The 22037-nt window shown below is 39.8% G+C and overlaps 1 protein-coding gene across 1 annotated transcript in view; it reads right to left on the reverse strand.

Annotated features, from left to right (window-relative positions):
* Positions 1 to 22037, reverse strand: part of LOC109935276 (aminopeptidase Q-like) — a 116978-nt gene that overhangs the window by 84525 nt on the left and 10416 nt on the right. Inside the window, exons 2-5 of the mRNA XM_048593618.1 lie at positions 15319 to 15461; positions 6808 to 6944; positions 2766 to 2892; positions 353 to 504 (exon numbers count right to left, since the gene is read on the reverse strand). Coding sequence (XP_048449575.1) covers positions 353 to 504; positions 2766 to 2892; positions 6808 to 6944; positions 15319 to 15461 — 559 coding nt within the window. The remainder of the gene's footprint in view (positions 1 to 352; positions 505 to 2765; positions 2893 to 6807; positions 6945 to 15318; positions 15462 to 22037) is intronic.

A 22037-nucleotide genomic window follows, 5' to 3' on the forward strand; every position in this document is an offset into this window, starting at 1 on the left:
GAAACGTCAGCCTTCCTGCTCCTCTGATGCTGCTTGGCCTGCTGTGCTCATCTAGCTCTACACCTTGTTATCTCAGCATCATAACTATGTCATTATTCCTGTATCCATGATCTGTATAAAAGCATTATGCCAAATTCCCTACATGAGACAGTTTCTTAAATCCCATTTTCAGTCATTTAAATGACCTGACTCAAACAATTTCAAAGCAATCACTCACAAAATATAAAATATAAATATAAATGTTCTCAGCATTACTCTGAACAGAACTCTCAACAGAAATTATTACAGTGATTGCACAAACATTGTAAAAAAAATTGTATAAACAGTGATTGAAAACATTGTGCAAGCATGCCTGATGTGCCAGCTCATGTGCAATTATTGAAGATATGGCTAATCTTTCAGATAATTCCTTCTTTGGATCAGATAACAATGAATTCTTTCGGAATAGCAGCAGACCCCAATTTTCCATTGCCTCTGCTCCGTAGTGAGGCAAAGCTACAATATCTGAAAGGATAGAAACAGAGTGAGTCAATTGTAATGCAAACTCATGTATCAGCTTATAGCACACAATTGCCTGACATTTGGTTAGTGACATATCCGCATTAGAGGTGTGGTGCAAATTTCACCATTCTGCTAACAGAGTTTGTGTTGCCAATGCCAAGATGGCCAGGAAAGAAAGCTTCAACAGCATGTGCAGATGGCACAATGATGTCAACACTGCCACGGCCACCAACCCCAGCTGTCCCAGTGGCCATCCCTCTGGCTGCTGGGCACTCCCTCCCTCACTGCTGGCACATCCCTTGCTGCACAGCCTTCTATTTCACTCAGGGAGTGACATAAAGAGTGAGGTGGTGTGTGTGGCGCAAGGGGTGTCTTTTTGAGCATGCCTATGAGTCAACAGTTTGCTAATTCCTCGCTCTTGCATGGATGCTTTAACAGGGTTTTATATATTATTATATACATTACATGTTTAATAAAACCACAAACTAACGAGTCAATTCCACCATATGACCTGTAATTGATTTCAGCTCAATGAGGAGTTTAACTGCAAAGCTATGTTTCCACATGTGCACGGTCACTGCATTGGCCACAAACACAGCTTTCTGGTAAAAGGTGCAAAAAGACAGCTGCTGGGGCTGCATCTGAAATATGCTTTAGGCCCTTTGATATACAAATAAGGAGACAAAAAGTTGAGGTCTTCTTCACAAATCTGGCCTGTCCTGAACTCGGCTGGCCTGGGTGTGCTCCATTCAGGAATATGTTCTCCATACAGTCTATTGTGCAGGAATACAATCTCCGTATAGTGTATCCAGTGCAGGCTTCTACCAAAGGTGCATTTTAAAAATTGCTGACTTGAATGTGGAGCTAGGAGGAGTAAGTTTTTCTCTCAAGCTTACTCTGGTGCCGAAGACTACTGTCAGTTCAACCTTTGCTCTGTCCTTCCTAATGCATCTCACTCTCCTAATCACTCTCCTTCAATATTGGGATAACTAGTCTTACATATAGACCGTTTCCTTCTGCCCAGTTCATACTAGCAAAGCAATTTCTAGGTAAATTACTTCAAACATGCAGCAGGATCAAACAATGAGTATAAGGAATAAGGGATATTCTAAAGGAGATATTTCAAATAAAAGGGAGAGAAATAATTTCATTCAAAGTCAATAAAAGTTGGGAGAATTAGAAAACAAGTAGCTGATTTGCTAATGACTGTTTTTACATGATTGCCTGAAGTCAAAATTATCCCTTCCTCAGATATTGTGGGATAGGAATCATATCATCAACCTTACTGGGTAGGAGTTGCAGATAGTTTCCCTGAAGGACATTAATGATTTTTTTTCTTTGTTCATTCACAGAGGAGGGCGTCGCTGGCTAGGTAGCATTTATTGCCCAACCCTAATAGCCCAGAGGGCAATTAAGAGTCAATCACATTGCTGTGGGTCTGGAGTCACATGTAGGCCAGACCAGGTAAGGATGGCAGTTTCCTTCCCTAAAGGACATTAGTGAACCAGATGGGTTTTTCCGATAATCGACAATGGATTCATGGTCATCATTAGATTCTTAATTCCAGATATTTTATTGAATTCAAATTCCACCATCTGCCGTGGCAGGTTTCAAACCCAGATGCCCAGAACATTGTCTGGGTCTCTAGATTAACAGTCCAGCGATAATACCACTAGGTCATCGCCTCCCCTCAAGTACATAGTTTCTGGCAATCCAGCAGTTTTTGTTGGCTAGGCCACAAATTGTTAGATTTATTTAGTTCGATTTCCCAAATTGCTGTTGTATGATTTGAACTCCAGAGCAGTGCCCTAAATGGTGCCTTCTAAAAGAAATGTACGAAAATGCTGGTTGGTTTTACCTGCTGCCATTTTAACCTCATCAATTCAGGTAAATAGCAGCCTCATCAACAAGAAGAAAGTGGGGCCTGTTGAAATAATTTTGACCTCACTGTAACTTTAAAAGAAAATTGGGCAAATTGCACATAGCCCTAGAGATATATCCTAAAACTACCCCCCGAAATTCTGTTTCCAACACTTACTTTCAAATTAAAGCATACAGCTTCCAATGAGAGTTGGATTTGATTGAATTGAATGTGACCTAGGCAATAGAATAGTGCAAATAGTACACTTTACATAGAAACTTGGAATACTGAAGTAATTTTGTTTCTAAGATAGACACATTGAAAGGTAGAAGGCAATTTAACTTATGGTGCAGTTGGTCTTAATCTGCATAATGCAATAAGATTCTACAAATAAGTAGCTTACCTAATTTGGGGAGAGGATAAGTCACATCATAATACTTTTCAAAGTATGCGAGTATTGGGCCTGTAATATTTAATGCATATTCAGCTTCACCATTTGATATGGCTGTTTTATCTGCCCACACACGAATCTGAAAATAAAGTTGAATTTAGAACACAGCGTTTGCAATATCTTTTGGTTCCATCATAAAATCAACACCATTGTCTTGCTACAGTTTATGTATTGCTTTGTTGTCTCCAGTAACTGTACAGTTCTCACATTTCCTACATTACAGCAGGGACTACACTTCAAAATTACTTAATTGGCTGTAAATCATTCGGACATTCTGAAGTTGTAAAGACGCTGCACAGATTATTCAACACAAGTATTGTCTGCTGGTGTTTGTATTACACACAAATCTCCACACCTTCCACATGCTTCACCTCGGCTTGCAGCACACTGCAATTTGAAAGGGTCTAAACCAGCTGCCTGAACACTCTTAGTGATAATGGATGCTGCATTCTGATAACTCCGAGTCAAGAAATTCCTCCTTATTGCCCTATTGGATATAACTAGTTTGCTTTTAAGCCTTTAGCTTTTCGACATTTCAACAAATAGAAACGTTCTTGTCACTGTTGTAAGAAGTAATAGTTTTGAAAGAGTAAGTGTTCATGTTACATTTGCTCCAACTGCTCTACTGATGTCACACACAGTCTGTGGGTGGAGACAAGGAGTTCCACTCCAGCTGTCAGAGGGAGTATTTGTATCAGTACCAGTTCCACCAGGCTTCGTAATTATGCCTGATCAAACACATTTGTACTTATTTCCATCATGCAATAAACTTTCTTGATATCTAACAACAGTGCCTCTTCTCTAGACATTCTATGGTGATGGTTGCTCTACAACAAATCATTAGGAGTCCTCAAGTCAAGCAAAAGATGATTGATGGTACCGAACTACCTCAAACAACCCTTATCCAGTACCACATATTGACAGAGATGGCAAATGCCACAGTCGCATTTACCTTGCCCAACATAAGGTCGGACTTTTTTCATTGGAGCATAGGAGATTGAGGGTTTACCTTGTAGGGGTTTATAAAATCATGAGGGGTATTTATAAGGTGAATGGCAGGTGTCTTTTCCCTAGGTTGGGGGATTTCAGGACTAGAGGGCATAGTTTTAAGGTGAGAGGAGAAAGATTTAAAAAGACACAAGGGGCAATTTGTTTACATGGTGAATGGTTTGTTTGTGGAATGAACTTCCAGAGGAAGTGGTGGACATGGGTACAGTTACAACATTTAAAGACATTTGGATAAATACATAAATACGAAATATTTGGGTCTGTTTCCCTGCTGTACATTCAGAAGTTTAACAACTTCAATCAGATCACCTCTGAGCCTTCTCTATTCGAAAGAAAAGATTCTCAACTCTCATCAAACTTTCTCAAAAGCTGAAATCTCTCAGTTCCTTGCAAATGTCTTTTTGTACACTTTAGTCCTTTCTCATAAAAGAAAAAATTGGCTTTTTTTAATCACACCTTTTGTGACCGCAGGTTATCTCAAACACTTAACAGTCAAGTAAATACTGTTTAAGTACTATGATAGTTATAATGTAGGGAATGTAACAGTTGATTTGTGCGTAGCAAAGTTTCACAAATGTGATGATAAACAGATAATTTGGCTTGACGATGTTGATTGAAGGATTGACACTGGCCAGATTGTCAGTGACTTCAAATTTGCATCCTGGAATCTTCAATGCCCACTTGAGAGGACAGATGGAGACTTGATTTAATGCAGCATGTAAAAAATGGTACCTCCAACAACGTTGCATTTCCTCATTGCTGCAGTGGGTTATCAATGAGATCTTCATGCTGAATCTCTGGAATACTTTCTACAATATGGAGAGCAGACTATACATAATTCTCTCAGTGTGGCCTGACCATGTTCCTGTGCGAGTTTAATGTACTAACTTACTTTGATTTCCACACCTCAAGAACTAATCCTGATGCCATCAGAATTTTTATGTAGCTGATATTTGATGCTGACTTCAATTTGCTTAATTAGCCACCCTGATCCTTTTACCACTATTGCATTCAGTGTTATATTTTTAAGGTGTAGCTGATCTTTTTAATTGTTTCTACCAAATTGCATGACTTAAGATTTATCTATATGAAGGATTACTTGCACTTAACAGTCATGATACAAGGATTTTAATATTAAGTTGGATGTTTTTTCCATCAATGCTAGCTGTGCCCACAATCTGATATCATTAGTAAATGCTGATATTGAGTTACTTTTCCTCAATTCAAATCATTAGTGCAAAGCACAATGGTCACTGATCCTTGGTAGAAGGATACTTTCCATCTTCCTCCAATTTGAATAATTATCTTTTACAACTAGTTAGAGCTCAACACTGCCTTCTCCAGGTCAATTAGATCTGGTCAACGAATGCTATCCTAGTCAGTGTTATCCAAATCCCATAACAATTTAAAACACTAAGGAAAAATCTCTCTGCTTTCCAATTTCAGCCACAGTTCAATTACTTATTTCCTGACTCCAATGCTCTAACCTTTATTAAACCCATTTTCTTTCTTATTTCTTAAGTTTTTCTCAAAATGACTTCTATGTAAGAGCTGCTGGACTAGTTCAGAAACAAATCTTTTCATTAAGTGTTGCTGAAAAAATACTTTTCGGAATGCATCAGGACAATCTAGAAGAATATCAATGCAAGCAAAAACCAACATTTATACTGTATGGGAGGAGAGTGCTGATAGGTTGGCAAGTGGATTGTCAGAGATATTGCCATAGAGAACATACCAGTTAACAATGACTAACAATTAGTTTGATTTCTCAGGGCAATGCCTTGACCAATGAATCAGCAAATGGCTGCGTATCTGTTTTGTTAAGTTGAAACAGGGGCAGTGTGTGCATATAAGATAACAAGGTGTAGAGCTGAATGAACACGGCAGGCCAGGCAGCATCAGAGGAGCAGGAAAGCTGATGTTTCGGGTCTGGACCCTTCTTCAGAAATGGGGGAGGGGAAGGGGATTCTGAAATAAATAGAGAGAGAGGGACAGGCAATGATGGAAGGTCGATAAAAGAGCAGATAGGTGGAGAGGAGATGGACAGGTCAAGGAGGTGGGGATGGAGCCGGTAAAGGTGAATGTAGATGGGGAGTTAGGGTGGGGGTTGGTCAGTCGAGAGAAGAATGACAGGTTAAGGAAGCAGGGATGAGGCTAGTAGGTAGGAGGTGGGGGTGGGGGTTGTTCAGTGAGGTGGGAAGAGCGGATAGGTGGGAGAAAGGATGGACAGGTTAGGGAGGCGGGGACGAGCTGGGCTAGTTTTGGGATGAGGTCAGGGGTGGGGAGATTTTGAAGCTTGTGAACTCCACATTGAGACCATTGGGCTGCAGGGTTCCCAAGCGAAATATGAGGTGCTGTTCCTGCAGCCTTCGGGTGGCATCGTTGTGGCACTGGAGGAGGCCCAGCATGGACATGTCGTCCAAGGAGTGGGAGTGGGAGTTGAAGTGGTTCGCGATTGGGAGGTTATCTCAGATTCTCCAGCATTGGCAGCTCCTACTATCTCTCAGTGTGTGCATACGTTCATTTTGTTATCGCTGACAGTAAATGCTGCCCAATTGCAGAAGTACATCGAACATTGGCACTGAGTTGTGAATCTTGCAAGCAGGAGCTAGTTGTGTACGGTCAGTAGGTTGCTTGTTGTGAACAAGCAACTATCGATGGGATAGGATGTTTGATTCAGTGCTCCAAACTTTGTGACGTACTACCTACATACATGGTATCACACAAACACTGAAACTCATATCACATCACTCATTAATGGAAGGCAGAAAATCTTTTGGCCTGATGGTAATATCCTGTTAGTGGCAAAAATCACTAATATTGCTACTGCATAACCGCCTTCACCTTTCAAAATATCTTACTATTGTATTTATTTTTAACTTGAATTAAATATGAAATAATTAATCTAGTAGAGATAACATTTCTAAAGGAAATTGTATGCATAAAGCTCATACAAATAATAAAGAATAAGAACATTGATAGTTACCTCTATGTCATTATAAGTTGTGTTAATGTAATCATAGTCAAAAATAACAAAAGCAGTTGTATAGGTAGACATCTTCACAGTGGTGTTAAATGTTGTAACTTTCCATTTACCATCCTCGTCCAGTCTTTCAGAAACATCTAAAAATTCAAAACATTCAACTTAAGTAGTTTCCCATTGCATTTTCACCACTGCAGAACCTTGCATTACACAGACTCATCTGTTCGTACTCATGTCTTTTTGCTGACAGAAATAATACTTCTTTCAAAGAAATACCTGACTTTGCAGCAGGTGTATTGGGAATGGGATATTGTGATTTTTCTGAAGCATTCACAGTTGCTTAATCCAAAGCAGAAGTACACTGATGGCAAATAAGCCAGTATTATAATGATTGATGTGAACTCACACACCAGATGCTGATACCTGAGAGAGAGAAGATGTGGGTAGGTGAAGATGAAGAGTTAAAGATAATTCCAGCAACAATGAGCATGTTCCAGATTTACCAGTTTACTAAATAAGGCCTTGGGCTGAAGCTTGAAGTCCTGCCAGTAGACACTTACAGAATGTGACTTATACAACAACAGGGATAATGCAAATGTCACCATGATCACAAGATGGTTGAAAATTGCAAATGCATGCTCGATAGGAAAAAACGCTAGGAATTAGGCTGCAGATGATCTTATAAGGAAAAATAACCAACTGGAGAGAAAAGAAAAACAAATCAGTTTACTATGGAGAAGGAGTTTCTTTATTTTATTAACATAATGAGCAGAACATATGGTTACATTTAATTGTGCTGTCTGCAGCTAATATTTTACTTGGAATTTGTTTTTGTGCTGAAGTAAAATTATTATAATTTGAACCACTGACTCATTTTGTTACCATTCAAGTGCAGAACACAAGATTTTTCAATAATAACAGGGATCTTTGTACAATGTACTGGGCACACTATGCCTTTCCATGGTTTTTAATTGCATCTGTTTTATTTGTGAAATGAAAACCATTGGAACAACTGAACAACTGGGCTGGCAGCAATCAGCTCACACACAGAAACTGGCACGCTACTCTTACATCATACTCAAGAATAGTGAAATGTATTCTTGAAATAATATTTCAACATTAATGAGGAAACTTTAATTCCTGTCTTATGTTTTATTGTGCTATCATTAATCTGGTCACTAAGGTTTATGATATCTGATGAGGCATACACTAGTCTCCTATAGTGAGTTTTCATGCACCCATATTTGGTGGTAGGCACAGAATAGCAGAAGGTACAGCATACTGTAAATGGCAGTAAGTCACCCATTTGAACATCATTGAAACCTAATGAAGGTCCCCTGACTCCAACGTACTGATGGCAAACACAGAATGCTGGAGAAACTCCAGCAATTAGGTTTGGCGATCGCTATAGAGAGAAATAGAGTTAATGTGTCAAGTCCAGTATGACTCTCCTTTAGAACTGAAAGGTGTTGGGAGTTTTTAAAATATATTTTTGATAGGCATGGAGGAGGAATAAGAGTTCCCTATGTACACCCTTCTGATCTGCTTTCATCTCTGTCAAAAGTAGAAAAACAAATTTCAACCTTTCAGTTCTGAAGAACAGTCATACTGGACTTCAAATGTTAATTGTTCCTTTCTCTAGATTCTGTCAAACCTATAGTTTCTTTAGCATTCTCTGTGTTTGGTTCAGATTTGGTCTATAATCTTCAAGCAAGAACATCATAGGACTGCTCAAAACTCAAAGTAAAACTAAGAAAAATCTCTTGTTTGACTTATGGGTGCTTCACTTAAGTTAAAAAACCTCTCCTGATCTTATAAATTGGAACTTGCTTATTTTGTTCAGTTGTGAAGACCTACCAAAGTATACAAAAAAACCCCCATTAATTCTAAAGCAAGACAACCAAAACTGTTTTAAAAGAAATTACCATGGCTACAAATACAATTAGTCCTCATTATCCACTTACTTACTACCAGCAGATTGGCATAATTATGAAGTCAGCCCAAGACTTCACCTTGAATTTTTACCATTGTCTCATCCAGTCTACCTTGCATGGTTCCACACAATACATGGGAGAGTGTCATAGGAGTGGTATTTGTGTGTTTTGTTACCTGCGGGAAGCTTGTGTCCCTATCCCTCATGGATAACAAGGATTGAGTGTAAGTACAAGTTTAAACACATAGAAAAACCCATGTGCCTGCCTAATCCAGAATCCAAGAACCCAAGCTTGCAATGGAGACATGAAATGACAGTCATACAGCATGGAAACAAACCCTTTGACTATAGGAGTTGGGACATCATGTTGAGGTTGTACAGGACGTTGGTGAGGCTTCTTCTGGAGTACTGTGTGCAGTTCTAGTAACTGTGTTATAGGAAGGATATTATTAAAGTGGAGAGTGGTTAGAAAAGATATACCAGGATGTTGCTTGGAATAGAAAGTTTGAGATATAAAAATAGACTGGAAAGACTGGGACTTTTTTCACTGGAGCATGGGAGGTTGAGGAATGACCTTATTAAGGTTTATAAAATCATGAGGGGCATTGATAAGATGAATGACAAGAGTCTTTTCCTTAGGACGGGGGAGTTCAAAACTAAGGGGCATACTTTTATGGTGAGACGAGACAGATTTAAAAAGGACATGTGAGGCAACTTTTTTACACAGAAGGTGGTTCATGTGTGAAAATGAACTGCTAGAGAAATTGATGGGTGCAGATAAAGTTGCAACATTTAAAAGACATTTGGAGAAGTTCATGAATAGGAAAGGTTTAGAGGGATATGGGCCAAATGCAGGCAAGTGGGACTAGTTTAGTTTGGGAACATGGTCGTCATGGACTGTTTGGACTGGAGGGTCTGTTTCCATGCTCTATGATTCTATGACTCTATAACCAGTTCATGCTGACCAGGCATCCTAACTGAAGTAGTCTCATTTGCCTGTGTTTGGCCCATATCCCTCTAAATCTCTGCTTTTCATATACCTGTCCAAATGTCTTTTAAATGTTGTAATTGCACCTGCCCCTACCACTTCCTCTGGCAGCTCATTCCTGCCACAAACCACCCTCTGTGTGCAAAAGTTACTCTCAGGTCCCTTTTAAATATTTCCCAATGCCCTCTAGTTTTGGACCCCCCTATCCTGGGAAAAATACCTATGCTTTCACCTTCTCTATGCCTCTCATGATTTTATACACCTCTACAAGGCCATCCCTCAACCTCTGAGGGTCCAGGGTAAAAAGTCTCACCCTCTCCTTATAACTCAAACCCTCCAGTTTTGGTAAATATTTTCCGTACCCTTTTAAGATTTAACAACATCCCTCCTATAACAAGACGACCAGAATTGTACGGAATATTCTAAAAGTGGTGTCATCAACGTCTGGTACAACTGCAACATGACATCCCAACTCCTATACTCAATGCTCTGACAAATAAAGGTAAACATGTCAAACGCCTTCTTCACCACCCAATTAAACTGTGATTCCACTTTCAAGGAACTATGAACCTGCACCCATTGATCCCTCTCTTCAACAACATTCCCCAGGGCCCTATTATTAGCTATGTAACTACTGCCCTGGTTTGCCTTACCAAAATGCGACACCTCACATTTATCTAAATTAAACTCCATCTGCTACTTCTCGGTCCATTGGCCCATCTGATCAAGATCTCGTTGCACTCTTAGATAGCCTTCCTCACAGTTCACTATACCACCAATTTTGGTGTCATCTGCAAACTTAAACAGATTATGTTTTAAAAGTATATAAGTCACACAGTTTACAATAAACACAATGGACGAAATGGCCTCTTTCTCTGGTATGACTATTCCATGATTCTCTGGTTCTGAAATTTAGTGATACAGGGGAAGAGTGCTATGAGGAAAAATGGGAATGGCTCATACATACTATTAACTCAATTGTAATAATAAAGAAGATTTGCTTACTTCATCTCTATTCTTGGAGATGATCTTAATTCAGGAATAGATGTATTTATTTTGTGAAATTATTCATGTAGTTTATAAGTCCTGGCATTGTCATGTAGGGGCAAAGTGGTCTGATGTATGGCAAAGTTCTGGGATGGGTACTGCATTGAAAGGATTTACATTTATAAGAAAGCAAGAAAGGAGAATCAATAACAGTGGTTACAAAGGTAGATTGTTTTGCTGATGAGAATGCTTAATTCAATTATTGAATTCTGGTGCTCCTTGTAATCATTAACAAAGAGTCTTCCAATTGGCAAGACTCAGAATGATCCATAGGGTGGCAAAGTGGGTCAGTGGTTAGCACTGCTACCTCACAGCACCAGGGACCTGGGTTTGATTCCAGCCTTGGGTGAATGTCTGTGTGGAGTTTTCATATTCTCACTGTGTCTATGTGGGTTTCCTCCAGGAGCTGCAGTTTCCTCCCACAGTCCAAAGATGTGCAGGTTAGGTGGATTGGCCATAGTAAATTGTCTGTAGTGTCCAGGACTGTGCAGGCTGAGAGGATTAACCATGGGAAATGCAGGGTTACTGGGATGGGGTAGGGGGTGGGTCTAGGTGGGATGCTCTTCGGAAGGCCAATGTGGATTCAATGAGCCACATGGCCTGCTTCCACGCTGTGGGGATTCTATGATTTCAAACATCCTCTGCCTCAAAATCAGTTGTGATCTGTGCAAATAAACTCATGTTCAAGCCAATTTGTACTGCCAAGTTGTGCAGAGCACATTGGCCAAAATTAAAAGTGTCTGAGCAAATTCTACAGAGCTGAGGAGAAACCCCGATGTGAAATTCTTTGCATCTGGTCAAAAATGTTTTGCACAGTCAAAAAGTCCTGAAAGGTAAGGGCATTCAGTGTACAAGCACACGATATCACATGGATGTCAACAGCTATATTCTACACTTTTGAATAAAAATTGATGGCTCTATTAGGCTGTTGGCTGGCATTCATGCCAAACTGAATGAACCAATAATGAAGATATTGATTGAATGGATGAATGCCCAGATGACATTCTGGATTATATTTGACAGACTCCAGGGACATCTTAAAATTTGTTAGTGTTGTAAAAGTTCAGAGCTATGGCTGTATTTATTATCAATGATAAAACTAATGTTGTTTGCAGATCTTCATGAAAAAAGTCATGGAAAAACTTTTCTAGAGCCTTCCCTGGCTCTTCATTAAGATTTTTATATGGTCCATGCAGCTTTTAGTGAATTCTTTACGGTAACATAATATGTTGTCGAACACATTCTAACTCTCCTTGCCTCAATATTATACGCTTTTATTCCACCTTTTGTCAAATGACCCATGGAAATCTCATAGCTGTATCTACTGCTATCATGTGGGGATGGAAAAGTCTAACAATTTTGTCACAGGTCCTCAAGCTATCAGGGACAAGATAAGTTCCCTCTCACAACCCAAAAAGAAAACTACAAGGTCTCTCTTCAAAGTCCAGCAATCACTCCTCATCATAGAATCATACAATGCCGAAGAGGCCCTTTGGCCCATCAAGTCTGTACAGCCAAAAATATACTACTACTTGCGCTAATCTCACTTTCCTGCACTTGGCCCACAGCCTTGAATGTTATGGCATTTCAAATGCTCATCCATGTACATCTTAAAGACTGTGAGGCTTCCTCAAGTGCCCTCCCAGGCAGTGCATTCCAGACCCTCACCATCCTCTGGGTGGAAAAGTTCTTCCCTAAATCCTGTCTAAATCTGCTGCCTTTCACTTTAGTTATTTACCCTTCAAATAATAGGCTTTCCATTCACCCTGTCCATGCTCCCCATAATCATATACACCTCTATCAGGTCCCACCCCCTCAGCCTTCTCTACTCCAAAGAAAACAATCCGTGCTTATCCAGCCTCTCTTCTGATAGACAGAAACATTCTGGTAAATCTCCTTTGGACCTCCTCCAGTGCAATCACATCCTTCCTAATGTGAGGCAACCAGAACTGCATACAATATCCTGGCTGTGGCCTAAGCATAGTTCTGTACAGCTCCAAAATGAGCTCCCTGCTCTTATAATCTATGCCACGACTGGTAAAGGCAAAATTCCCTATGCCTTCTTAACTACCCTTTTAACCCGTCCTGTCACCTTCAGGGATCTGTGGACAAGCACCTCAGGATCCCTCTGTTCCTTTGAGCTTCCTAGTATCTAGCCATTCATTGAGTACTTCTTTGTCTTGTTCTTTCTTCCAAAGTGCATCACCTCACACTTATCAATGTTAAATTCCATCTCCCACTGATCTGCCGATCTGATCAATCTGTTCATATTCTCCTGTAACTAAGGCCTTCTTCCTTATTATAACAACTTAGCTAATCTTTGTATCATCCACAAATTTACTTATTATCCTCCCCAACACTCTCATCTACATCATTTATGAATATCACAAACAATAAGGGACCCAGCACTGATCACTGTGGTATGTCACTGCACACTGAGCTCCAGTCACACAAACAGCTTTCTAGCACCACCCTCTGTTCCCTGCCACTAAGCTAATTTTGGATCCATCTTGCCAAGTTACTCTGGATTCCATAAACATTTACCTTCTTTATCAGTTTCCCATGTGGGACCTTATCAAAGGCTTTGCTAAAAAAATCCATAAAAACTACAACAACTGTCCTACCATCATCCAAATACTTTGTCACCTTCTCGAAAAATTCCACCAGATTTTACAGGCATAAATGTTTATCAGGCTGCAAGCTCTAAAATGTAGTATTTCTACCAGTTTCTGCTGTTGCTGGCCAAATATTCACGTATTAACTTATCACTGCCTTACTACATTTGGATACATTGTAAGTTTGGAAACTCCAACACTGTATCTATTGGGAACGTATACTCATGAATTCCCAGCAGCATTGGGAAGTACACATATGGAAGCTTGTAGGCAATCATTGAAATCCCAACAGAACCATCAGAAGGTGGAAAACCAGCAGAAAAGCCCACATCTCAAAAGACATTTCAAAAAATGTCAGTACACCTGAATAATTTCCAGAATTTGATGCAAAGTACATTAAATATACACCAACATTAGTTGAAGACCATTTTGATGTCCCATTGACAAGATTACATAAAAATTATTCTGTATTAATCTCATTTTAAATTACTCATAATTGAAATCTTTGTTTTATTTAGATTTATCTATCCATTTTTTGTCACTAACCTCCTGACCCTTTCTACTTAAATCAGCCTTGGCATTCCTACTTCTCTTAGCCCTATCTCATCAATCTTGCCGATATTTTATTCATTGTCATAGCCAAGCCTCAGTTTAGTTCTATCTATCCATTTAAAGGCCATGTTCATTGCTTTCTCTTCCCCCTCTCTCCCTCACACCACTCCCAACAGCTAATGGCAACTTTTGATCTCCCATCCTTCGTCTGTCTTGGGCCCCAATCTTACTCCCTCCTGTTCACTGATTTTTGAGCACTAATCTGTGTTCCTATTGATTATCCTTCAAAGTAAGTAGATCAACTCCACTAAGCACAAGAACCAACTTCGAATTAATTCTGCTAGTAAGGATGTGGTGCTGGGGGTATATAGAAAGGAGAAGACTAAGAGAAAGAGGAGCTTCCTTGCTATTCATTCAAAATGAAGACCAAATGCAAAAACTGGAAAGCTGCATCAATATTTACTTGAATGTTTTTCCATTTATTCTGGAGTTACGTTTGATGAGGAGACAATATGAAAATACTGAGCGAAGGAGAATCAGGTGTAGAGATTGTCTAAGGCCTGCTCATCTAATTATTCTATCCCATTGCATCTTTGCTCACGGGATGCTGGTGTTGCTGGCTCGGTTAGGATTTATTGCCCATTCCTGATTGTCCAGAGGGCAGTGAAGAATCAACTACACTGCTTTGCCCATGCCAGTCACACGTAAACCAGACCAGGTAAGTAATGCAGATTTCATACCCTAAGGGTACCCTAAAACCAGATGAGCTTTTACAACAATTGACGTTGCTTACACGGTCATCACTGGACTGATTTTTAGCAAATTCACATTTCACCATCTGCCATAGTGGAATTCAAACACATTTCATCAGATGCCAGCCTTGGTTAATACCACCAGGCCATTGCTGCCCGATCGCCTACAAGATCGAGCCAATTGTAGATATTTTCTAATCAACCTGTTCAGGCATCCTGGAGTAGGTGGGATTTAAACCTGGGCTTTCTGGCTCAGAGGTAGGAATATTACATGTGACATGGTGGGGGCAGGCTTTGCATGGGAACATCGCAGGTACAAGTGTGGCTCAGCAAATCAGTATGACAGCCATAATTTTACATCCACTGAAGGTCATCATAACATTTACTTCGTATTTCCACGATTATATGAGTTCTTTCTCATGTTAAGCTAAAAACAGATATTAATGAGCCCGAAATTTCTTCACACTGATAATTGCTACAATAACCTTGTTGTGCACTGCAGGTGGACTAACACAAATGCAGAATGATAGCTCTAGAATAGTGTTGCTCTGATTAGCTGCCAATGGCATGGTTTATTAAGTGAAACCAGATTGCTTTTATAATAATGACTTTTATTGTCTGACTCACCAATTGCTGGCATGTTAGAAATTGCTACAAACTCAGGGCGGTTCACAAGTCTGATGTCAAAAGTTGCCTTCATAGCAGGTTCATCGAAACATGGGAAAACTGACCGGGCATGTGTTGGTTCCAACAAGGATGCGACGACAATTCTGATTGGAGGAAAAACATACAACTTATTATCAGTCTAAAAGAGCAAAAACATGGAAGTAGAGAACCATTCAGATCATACAGTTCTCAACGCACTATTTACAAGTCCTGAAAATCAGTGGGTTAAGATCTTGGAGGGCTCCCCAGAAGAGAGTCAGTGTTTCCAGTATTAACCATATCTAAGAAGAACACCACATTCCCTTGAGATTAGTTGGTACTCAACACCTCTGTAAGCTCTTACGTGAACCTGCTAGCCTGCTAATCTTAAAAGCCATTGGGTGAATGCTGCCTGGCCTATTGTACCTTAGGAAACCAATGAAGGTGACCCACTAAAGTATCTCTAACTGAGAAACACTAGTCCTTTCAGTTCCATTGTCATGCAAGTCCATAGAATCATAGAATCCCTACACTGTGGAAACAGGCCCTTCGGCCCAACAAATCCACACCAGACCTCAGAGCATCCCACTAGACCCCCTATAACCCACCTAATCTACACATCCCTATGGGCAATTTAGCATGGCCATTTCACCTAACCTGCACATCTTTGGACTGCAGGAGGAAACCCACACAGACATGGGGAGAAAGTGCAAACTCCACACAGACAGTCACCCAAGGACTGGAATCGAACCCGGGTCCCTGGCGCTGTGAGGCAGCAGTGCTAACCACTGAGCCACCGTACCACCCTAAACTGAATACTTGGGAGCAAACTGAAGTCCACAAACTGAATACTTGGGAGCATGTCAAATCCTGGCTTCATGAGCAAGTTTCAGAGAGGGATTTTTGCTTTGAACTGTCCAACTGTCCAATCATTTCCCTTTATGTCAGAATTTATACCCAAGAACGTGCGTTCTCTCAGTCTGGTCAATTTCATCAGAATATCAGCCTGTTCAATAGCTTAAGGTTGAGGCTTGAGACCTAGGCAGGACTGCTATAGAAAATTTTTATTTTTGGGATGCGATCAGCTCTTTAGAAAATTTAATCAAGGCTGAAGCTGCTGGTTCCTTATTTTAATACTGACCTTTTACATCCCACAGAGGGTATGAATTGCAAGACCATGATGACAATAGGAGACCTCTTCCAGCAAACTGATTCATTTGACCTCCATTGACTCTTGCTACATCACATTCCAAGAATGATGGACTACCTAATGTTGCAATTATGCTTGTAACACAGTATACTAAATTGATGGACAGGATTCGTGGTGAATTGAAAGTGCCTTTTCCTTATTTGTGCTGGATCTTTAGATTCAAAATAGGTGAATATTTGGAAACAATGTTGAGTTAATGGCAATTGTTAATAGGTGAAAAATGCCACAAGTGATTTGATGGTGAAAGAAACCATTCAGTTATATGTGATAACATTTCCAGATTTTTAAACAAGTAGATTCAAAACGGCAGACACAACACAGTATCTTGCTATCTCTAGATTCAAAACTGCAGCTTTCACTGAAAAATATTCTCTTTTCTATTGGCCTGTCGATAAACAAGGCAGAGACAGTCTTCAAACCAAAAGAAATGTTACAGTTCATAACTATTAGCAAAGATAATGCAGGACACAGGAGACAACTACTGCTCAAAGCCTGAAAAACATCCCTATGTGGACTCAGAGACAGCAAAAACTGCAGATGCTGGAGTCTGAGGCAATACAGGGTGGAGCTGGATGAACACAGCAGGCCAGGCAGCATCAAAAGAACAGGAAAGTTGACGTTTCGGGTTGGGACCCTTCTTCTGCTCCTCCGATGCTGCCTGGCCTGCAGTGTTCCTCCAGCTCTACCCTGGGTGGACTCCCTGCATTTCCTGTGGCAAGCATAAATGAGGGACGCTACATACCCGACTAATTATCTTAAATTGGTTGTTAGTGCAGCTTTTCACTGACTCAGGATTGTTGAGTAAGCTCTGTACAATCAGGAAATCCCATTTAACAGTTGAAATGATGAATAGAGTCCATAAAAGTTACACTGCAGGGCAATAACTGTCCTGATTGCTGTTGTTCGCTGTGTATTGACTAAAGTTGCACTTTTTGGTCCTGAAAAGTACCCAATCTACCTTAAATAGCACTGGAAAGGCAAAGAATCTTAAAAATTGAACTAGTTAAGAAAGGTATTTAATGTTGGTAGTACAAGTTGGTTACATAATGTTGATTAGCTCAATTGGCTAGGTGACTGGTTTGAAATACAGAGTAACCCCAACAATGTGGGTCCAATTCCTACATTGGCTGTGGTTACCAAGGAGGTCCTGTCTTCTCAACCTTTCTGCCCGAAGTGTAGTGACCCTCAAGTTAAATACACCACCAGTCATGTTTCTCTAATGAGAGGGAAAATGTTCTACTTACCAAACAATTGAGTAACGTGGGGTATGAATTTCAGTGCCTGTGTGGTGCTAGGAATGGAGACTAATAATTGGTTCATTGAATCAAATATGTATTATGTTAAAACACTGAGCCCTGGTCTTTGGCTGTAAAAGGAATATGCACATACATTGTTCTTGTTTCAACGGTGGGAGGTAATAGCTTAGTGGTATTATCGCTGGACTGTTAAGCCAGAGACCCAGATAATGTTCTGGGGACCCGGGTTTATGGCAGATGGTGGAATCTGAATTCAATAAAATATCTGGAATTAAGAATCTAATGATGACCATGAATCCATTGTTGATTGTTGGAAAAACCTATCTGGTTCACTAATGTCCTTTAGGGAAGGAAATCTGCCATCCATACCTAGTCTGGCCTACTATGTGATTCCAGACCCACAGCGATGTGGTTGACTCTTAACTGCCCTCTGGGCAATTAGGGATGGGCAATAAATGCTGCCTAGCAGCAACGCCCTCATCCCGTGAATGAATAAGGAAAAGGAAACTGAACAAAATAGGTGATATTAATTCCTCAGTTCATTCTTCAGGGCAATGCCTTGACCAAAGAAATCTGCCTGATTAAATTCAACAGAATTTGGCAGTTAACTGTGAATCATCATCTATCTGGTACATTCTCCATGGCAACACCTCTATCAATAGGAGTCCACTTGCCAACCAATCAGCACATTCTTCTCATACAATCTATAAACCTTTTCCCTTTTACATTAGAGGTAGGTAACTTTTCCCTAGGTTAGGGATTTCAAGACTTGGGGGACCATTCTTAAAGTGAGAGGAGAGATTTAAAAAAGACGAGGGGCAAATATTTTACACAAATGGTGGTTCACGAGCGGAATGAACCTCCTGAGGAAGTGGTGGATGTTAGCGCATTTACAATGTTTAAAAGACATTTGGATAAGTACATGAATAGGAAAGGTTTGGATGGATATGGGCCAGGAGCAGGGAGGTGGGATTAGTTTAGATGGGGTTATATTTGGCATGGACTGCTCGGACTAAAGGGTCAGTTTCTGTGCAGTATGACTCTGTGACTCTAGAGGAACTTGTCTTGAGGAGTACAAGATGAAAAACATCAATAAAATGTGGTGTTTTTCAGCAATAAGCAAAATGCATGTTCTTTATTACTAAGCATCCCTTGATACTATTGGGTATCTATTTTGGAAGAGTCAGTTGCCTGACAGTATGATGAAGTAAACAGCAGGAAAATGAATATTGATTCAGCGTGCATCAATACTCTCACTTGTCAGGAAATTCAATAGGGCTTTCCTTTGAGGAAAGTTATGTTATAACAGTAATAAAATAAAATCAGGAAAATGTTTGTAGGTTTTCAATGCCTCTGTCTCGGTTAGTTCAGACTTTATCAGTTCCTTCATTCAGTGAACTATTTCACCTAGTTACTAAAAATGTCATCAGCACTTGCCTTTTAAACAAACATCTTTTAAATCCTAGATAACAAGGTGTAGAGCTGGATGAACACAGAAGGCCAAGCAGCACAGAGCAGCAAGAATGCTGACGTTTCGGTAAATCCTATCCAAATTAAGCAAATGAAAAACAGGCTTGTTCTTGTAGCAGCAGTTCTTTGCTGCTTTTTAAAAATATGAAATAATTTGTTCAAATTATTGTATTTTTAAATAATCACTCTTTCAAACTGCATTCTTATTATCTATTAATTCACACATATAGATACATGTACAATTGCCACCAGACCTTTTGCTGTGACACACTACATGCACTTTTGCTGTGCGCATGTCCTATATGTAGAAAAGGTGAACTTGCCATAGCCCTACCAGACGATAGGGCTGCTGTCTCTCATTAGAGACAGAGAGAGAGAGAGAGAGAGAGAGATGACTGGTGATGGTCTAACCTGAGGGTCACCGTGCCTCAGCTGAAGAGAGGGATAGAAGAGAATCCTTCATGGTAACCTTAGGCAGTGCAGGGATTGAAACCACTCTATTGATATCACTGCATCAAAAACCAGCAAACAACCCTGCCATTAATGTGGTGATAGTACTTTGGCTTCTTACACAATCTATTACAAGCTTCTTTTTGCTGCAGGCACATGTATTTTCTTTTTAACATTAGTTAGAAGATTCAGAAAAAACTAGAAAACTCTCAGAATTGCCAATGCCTAATAATAGAAGACATTGTACAATATTCTTATGTAAATACAGATAAAGCATCTCAAAATGTAATTAATCCTCGAAGATTAACACAATCATATCCCATTCAACAGCTACTATCACAATGGTCTGACAGACATTAGCTTCACTATCTGGAGAGAATCACAGCCATACTGCATTACTGTGGTTAAAGAGATGGCCACAAATAGCGTCACTCACTTAGCTGAATTCCAGTTCAATGGATCAGACAGTAGCTCAGAAAGAGTGTTGACATTACTAATGTTGGATACTATTCAATTTTGAGTTTACCCACCAACCTTGTTTTTGCTGACCTACATTGGTTCTTGCTAGATCAATGCCTATATTTTAAAGTTATTATTCTTGTTTTTAGCATCCCCACCAACCCCTCGATCTTGGCCTTTCCATTCCGCATCTCTTGCAGTCCTACATCTGTCCAGGATATCTGTTCTCCTATAATTCTGACCTAGTGCACATACTCCTAATCTAAATTACTCCACCATGGACAGCTGTACCTTTAGCTACTGAGAACACAAACTCTGGAATTCTCCCTGCAAGCATTTCCATCTCTTCTTCCTTATCATGTTTTTGGTTATCTGCTCTAACATCTCTCTTCTGTTTTATATTTTTGCACAGGATGTCACTGGTATACCAGTACATAATCGCCGATCTTGATTTTGGCTTGGATGGATGGACAGTTGGTTTACGAAGCAGTTTGATGCCAACAGCATGGGTTCAAATCCCATCACTTGGCTGTGATTACCAGGACGGACTCTCGATATCAACCTCTCCCCTCGCCTGAGGTGTGGGGACCCTCAGGTTAAATCACCACCATCTCTCTCAAATGAGAGACCAGCCCTATGCTCTGGTAGGTCTATGGTGACTTAATGAGATGTTGCCAGCAGTCTTGATGACTTGCTACAAAGCATCCAATAGACAGCATATACTACAGCCACAGTACATTTATGGTGCAGGAAGTGGATGTTTAAGTGTAATAAACTTTCATCACATTATGAATAATAATTACCCAGATATTTTTTAGGGTTGATTTTTTTAAAAGCTTTTTCAAAATAGATTAAGTGTACTTTTTAGGTGCTTTAACCATAACACTAAAAGAGAAGCAAGTTAGTTTTTTTTTAACTTCCAGTCCCATATGCAGATTGCTATTACTGTGCTCATGTCCTCAAAAAGTCGAAACAGATAACTTCTTTATACCTATATTATCCAGGCATCCCATAACTATTATGGCACAGAAGAGTACCTCAGATTTGACTTTCCTTAAGAAACTTGGTCTAGTATATATCAAGATCTAAGCATCTTGTTACATTTTTCTCACTGTTTGGGAGGTGTAAATAAAGTCAGTTCAATGACATTTACCTGGTGTGGATCCACATGGTAAGACTTTTTCAGTACAATACGCGACAGAAAGATAATGAGACAGGTATAGGATTTTCTTTCATATTTCGTACATTGATTCATTTTTGAAGTTTCTAAAGTTGAATTTGAGGAACTACTGCCTCATCTCCAAATCCCTGAATGTCCTTATGTATTAGTACTATCACTTGAAGATCGATGTCCCTTCAAGAAGATCACAGGCATATGATCCAACAACTAAGACATCATCATATGACCAAAGGCTTGTATTGTTGTTCCTTAGACAAAGCATGTGTCTAGAGATTACTCTTTAATATATGTACTAGATTAGCTGTAAATGAGCCCATCAAATATCTTCAAGTGAACAGAATCCACATACATCATTTGTGTTACTCAGTTAGCAAAAACAATCACTACAGGATGGCAAAAGGGGATCTGATTCTTTCAAAAATTACAGAACAAAGAAGGCAATGATACAGCTTAAAGACTTCAAGGAGAAACAGCAGACAAGATACAAAAGCACTCCAGAAGTCAAAAGTCTCAGAGCACAAAAAGTAGAAGGAAACTAGAGGAAGAGGACAAGGCTTTCTTCTTTGGGCCTAGTAAAACTGGGCAGACAGCCAGCTGATTCAGGACTTAAAATTTAATGTACTTAAAATTTAATGGACTGCTGGGAGTCATCCCTGCACTGAACACAGAGTAAGTA

The sequence above is a fragment of the Rhincodon typus genome, chromosome 3 (genome assembly GCF_021869965.1).
Source record: "Rhincodon typus isolate 14 chromosome 3, sRhiTyp1.1, whole genome shotgun sequence".
Taxonomy (NCBI): domain Eukaryota; kingdom Metazoa; phylum Chordata; class Chondrichthyes; order Orectolobiformes; family Rhincodontidae; genus Rhincodon; species Rhincodon typus.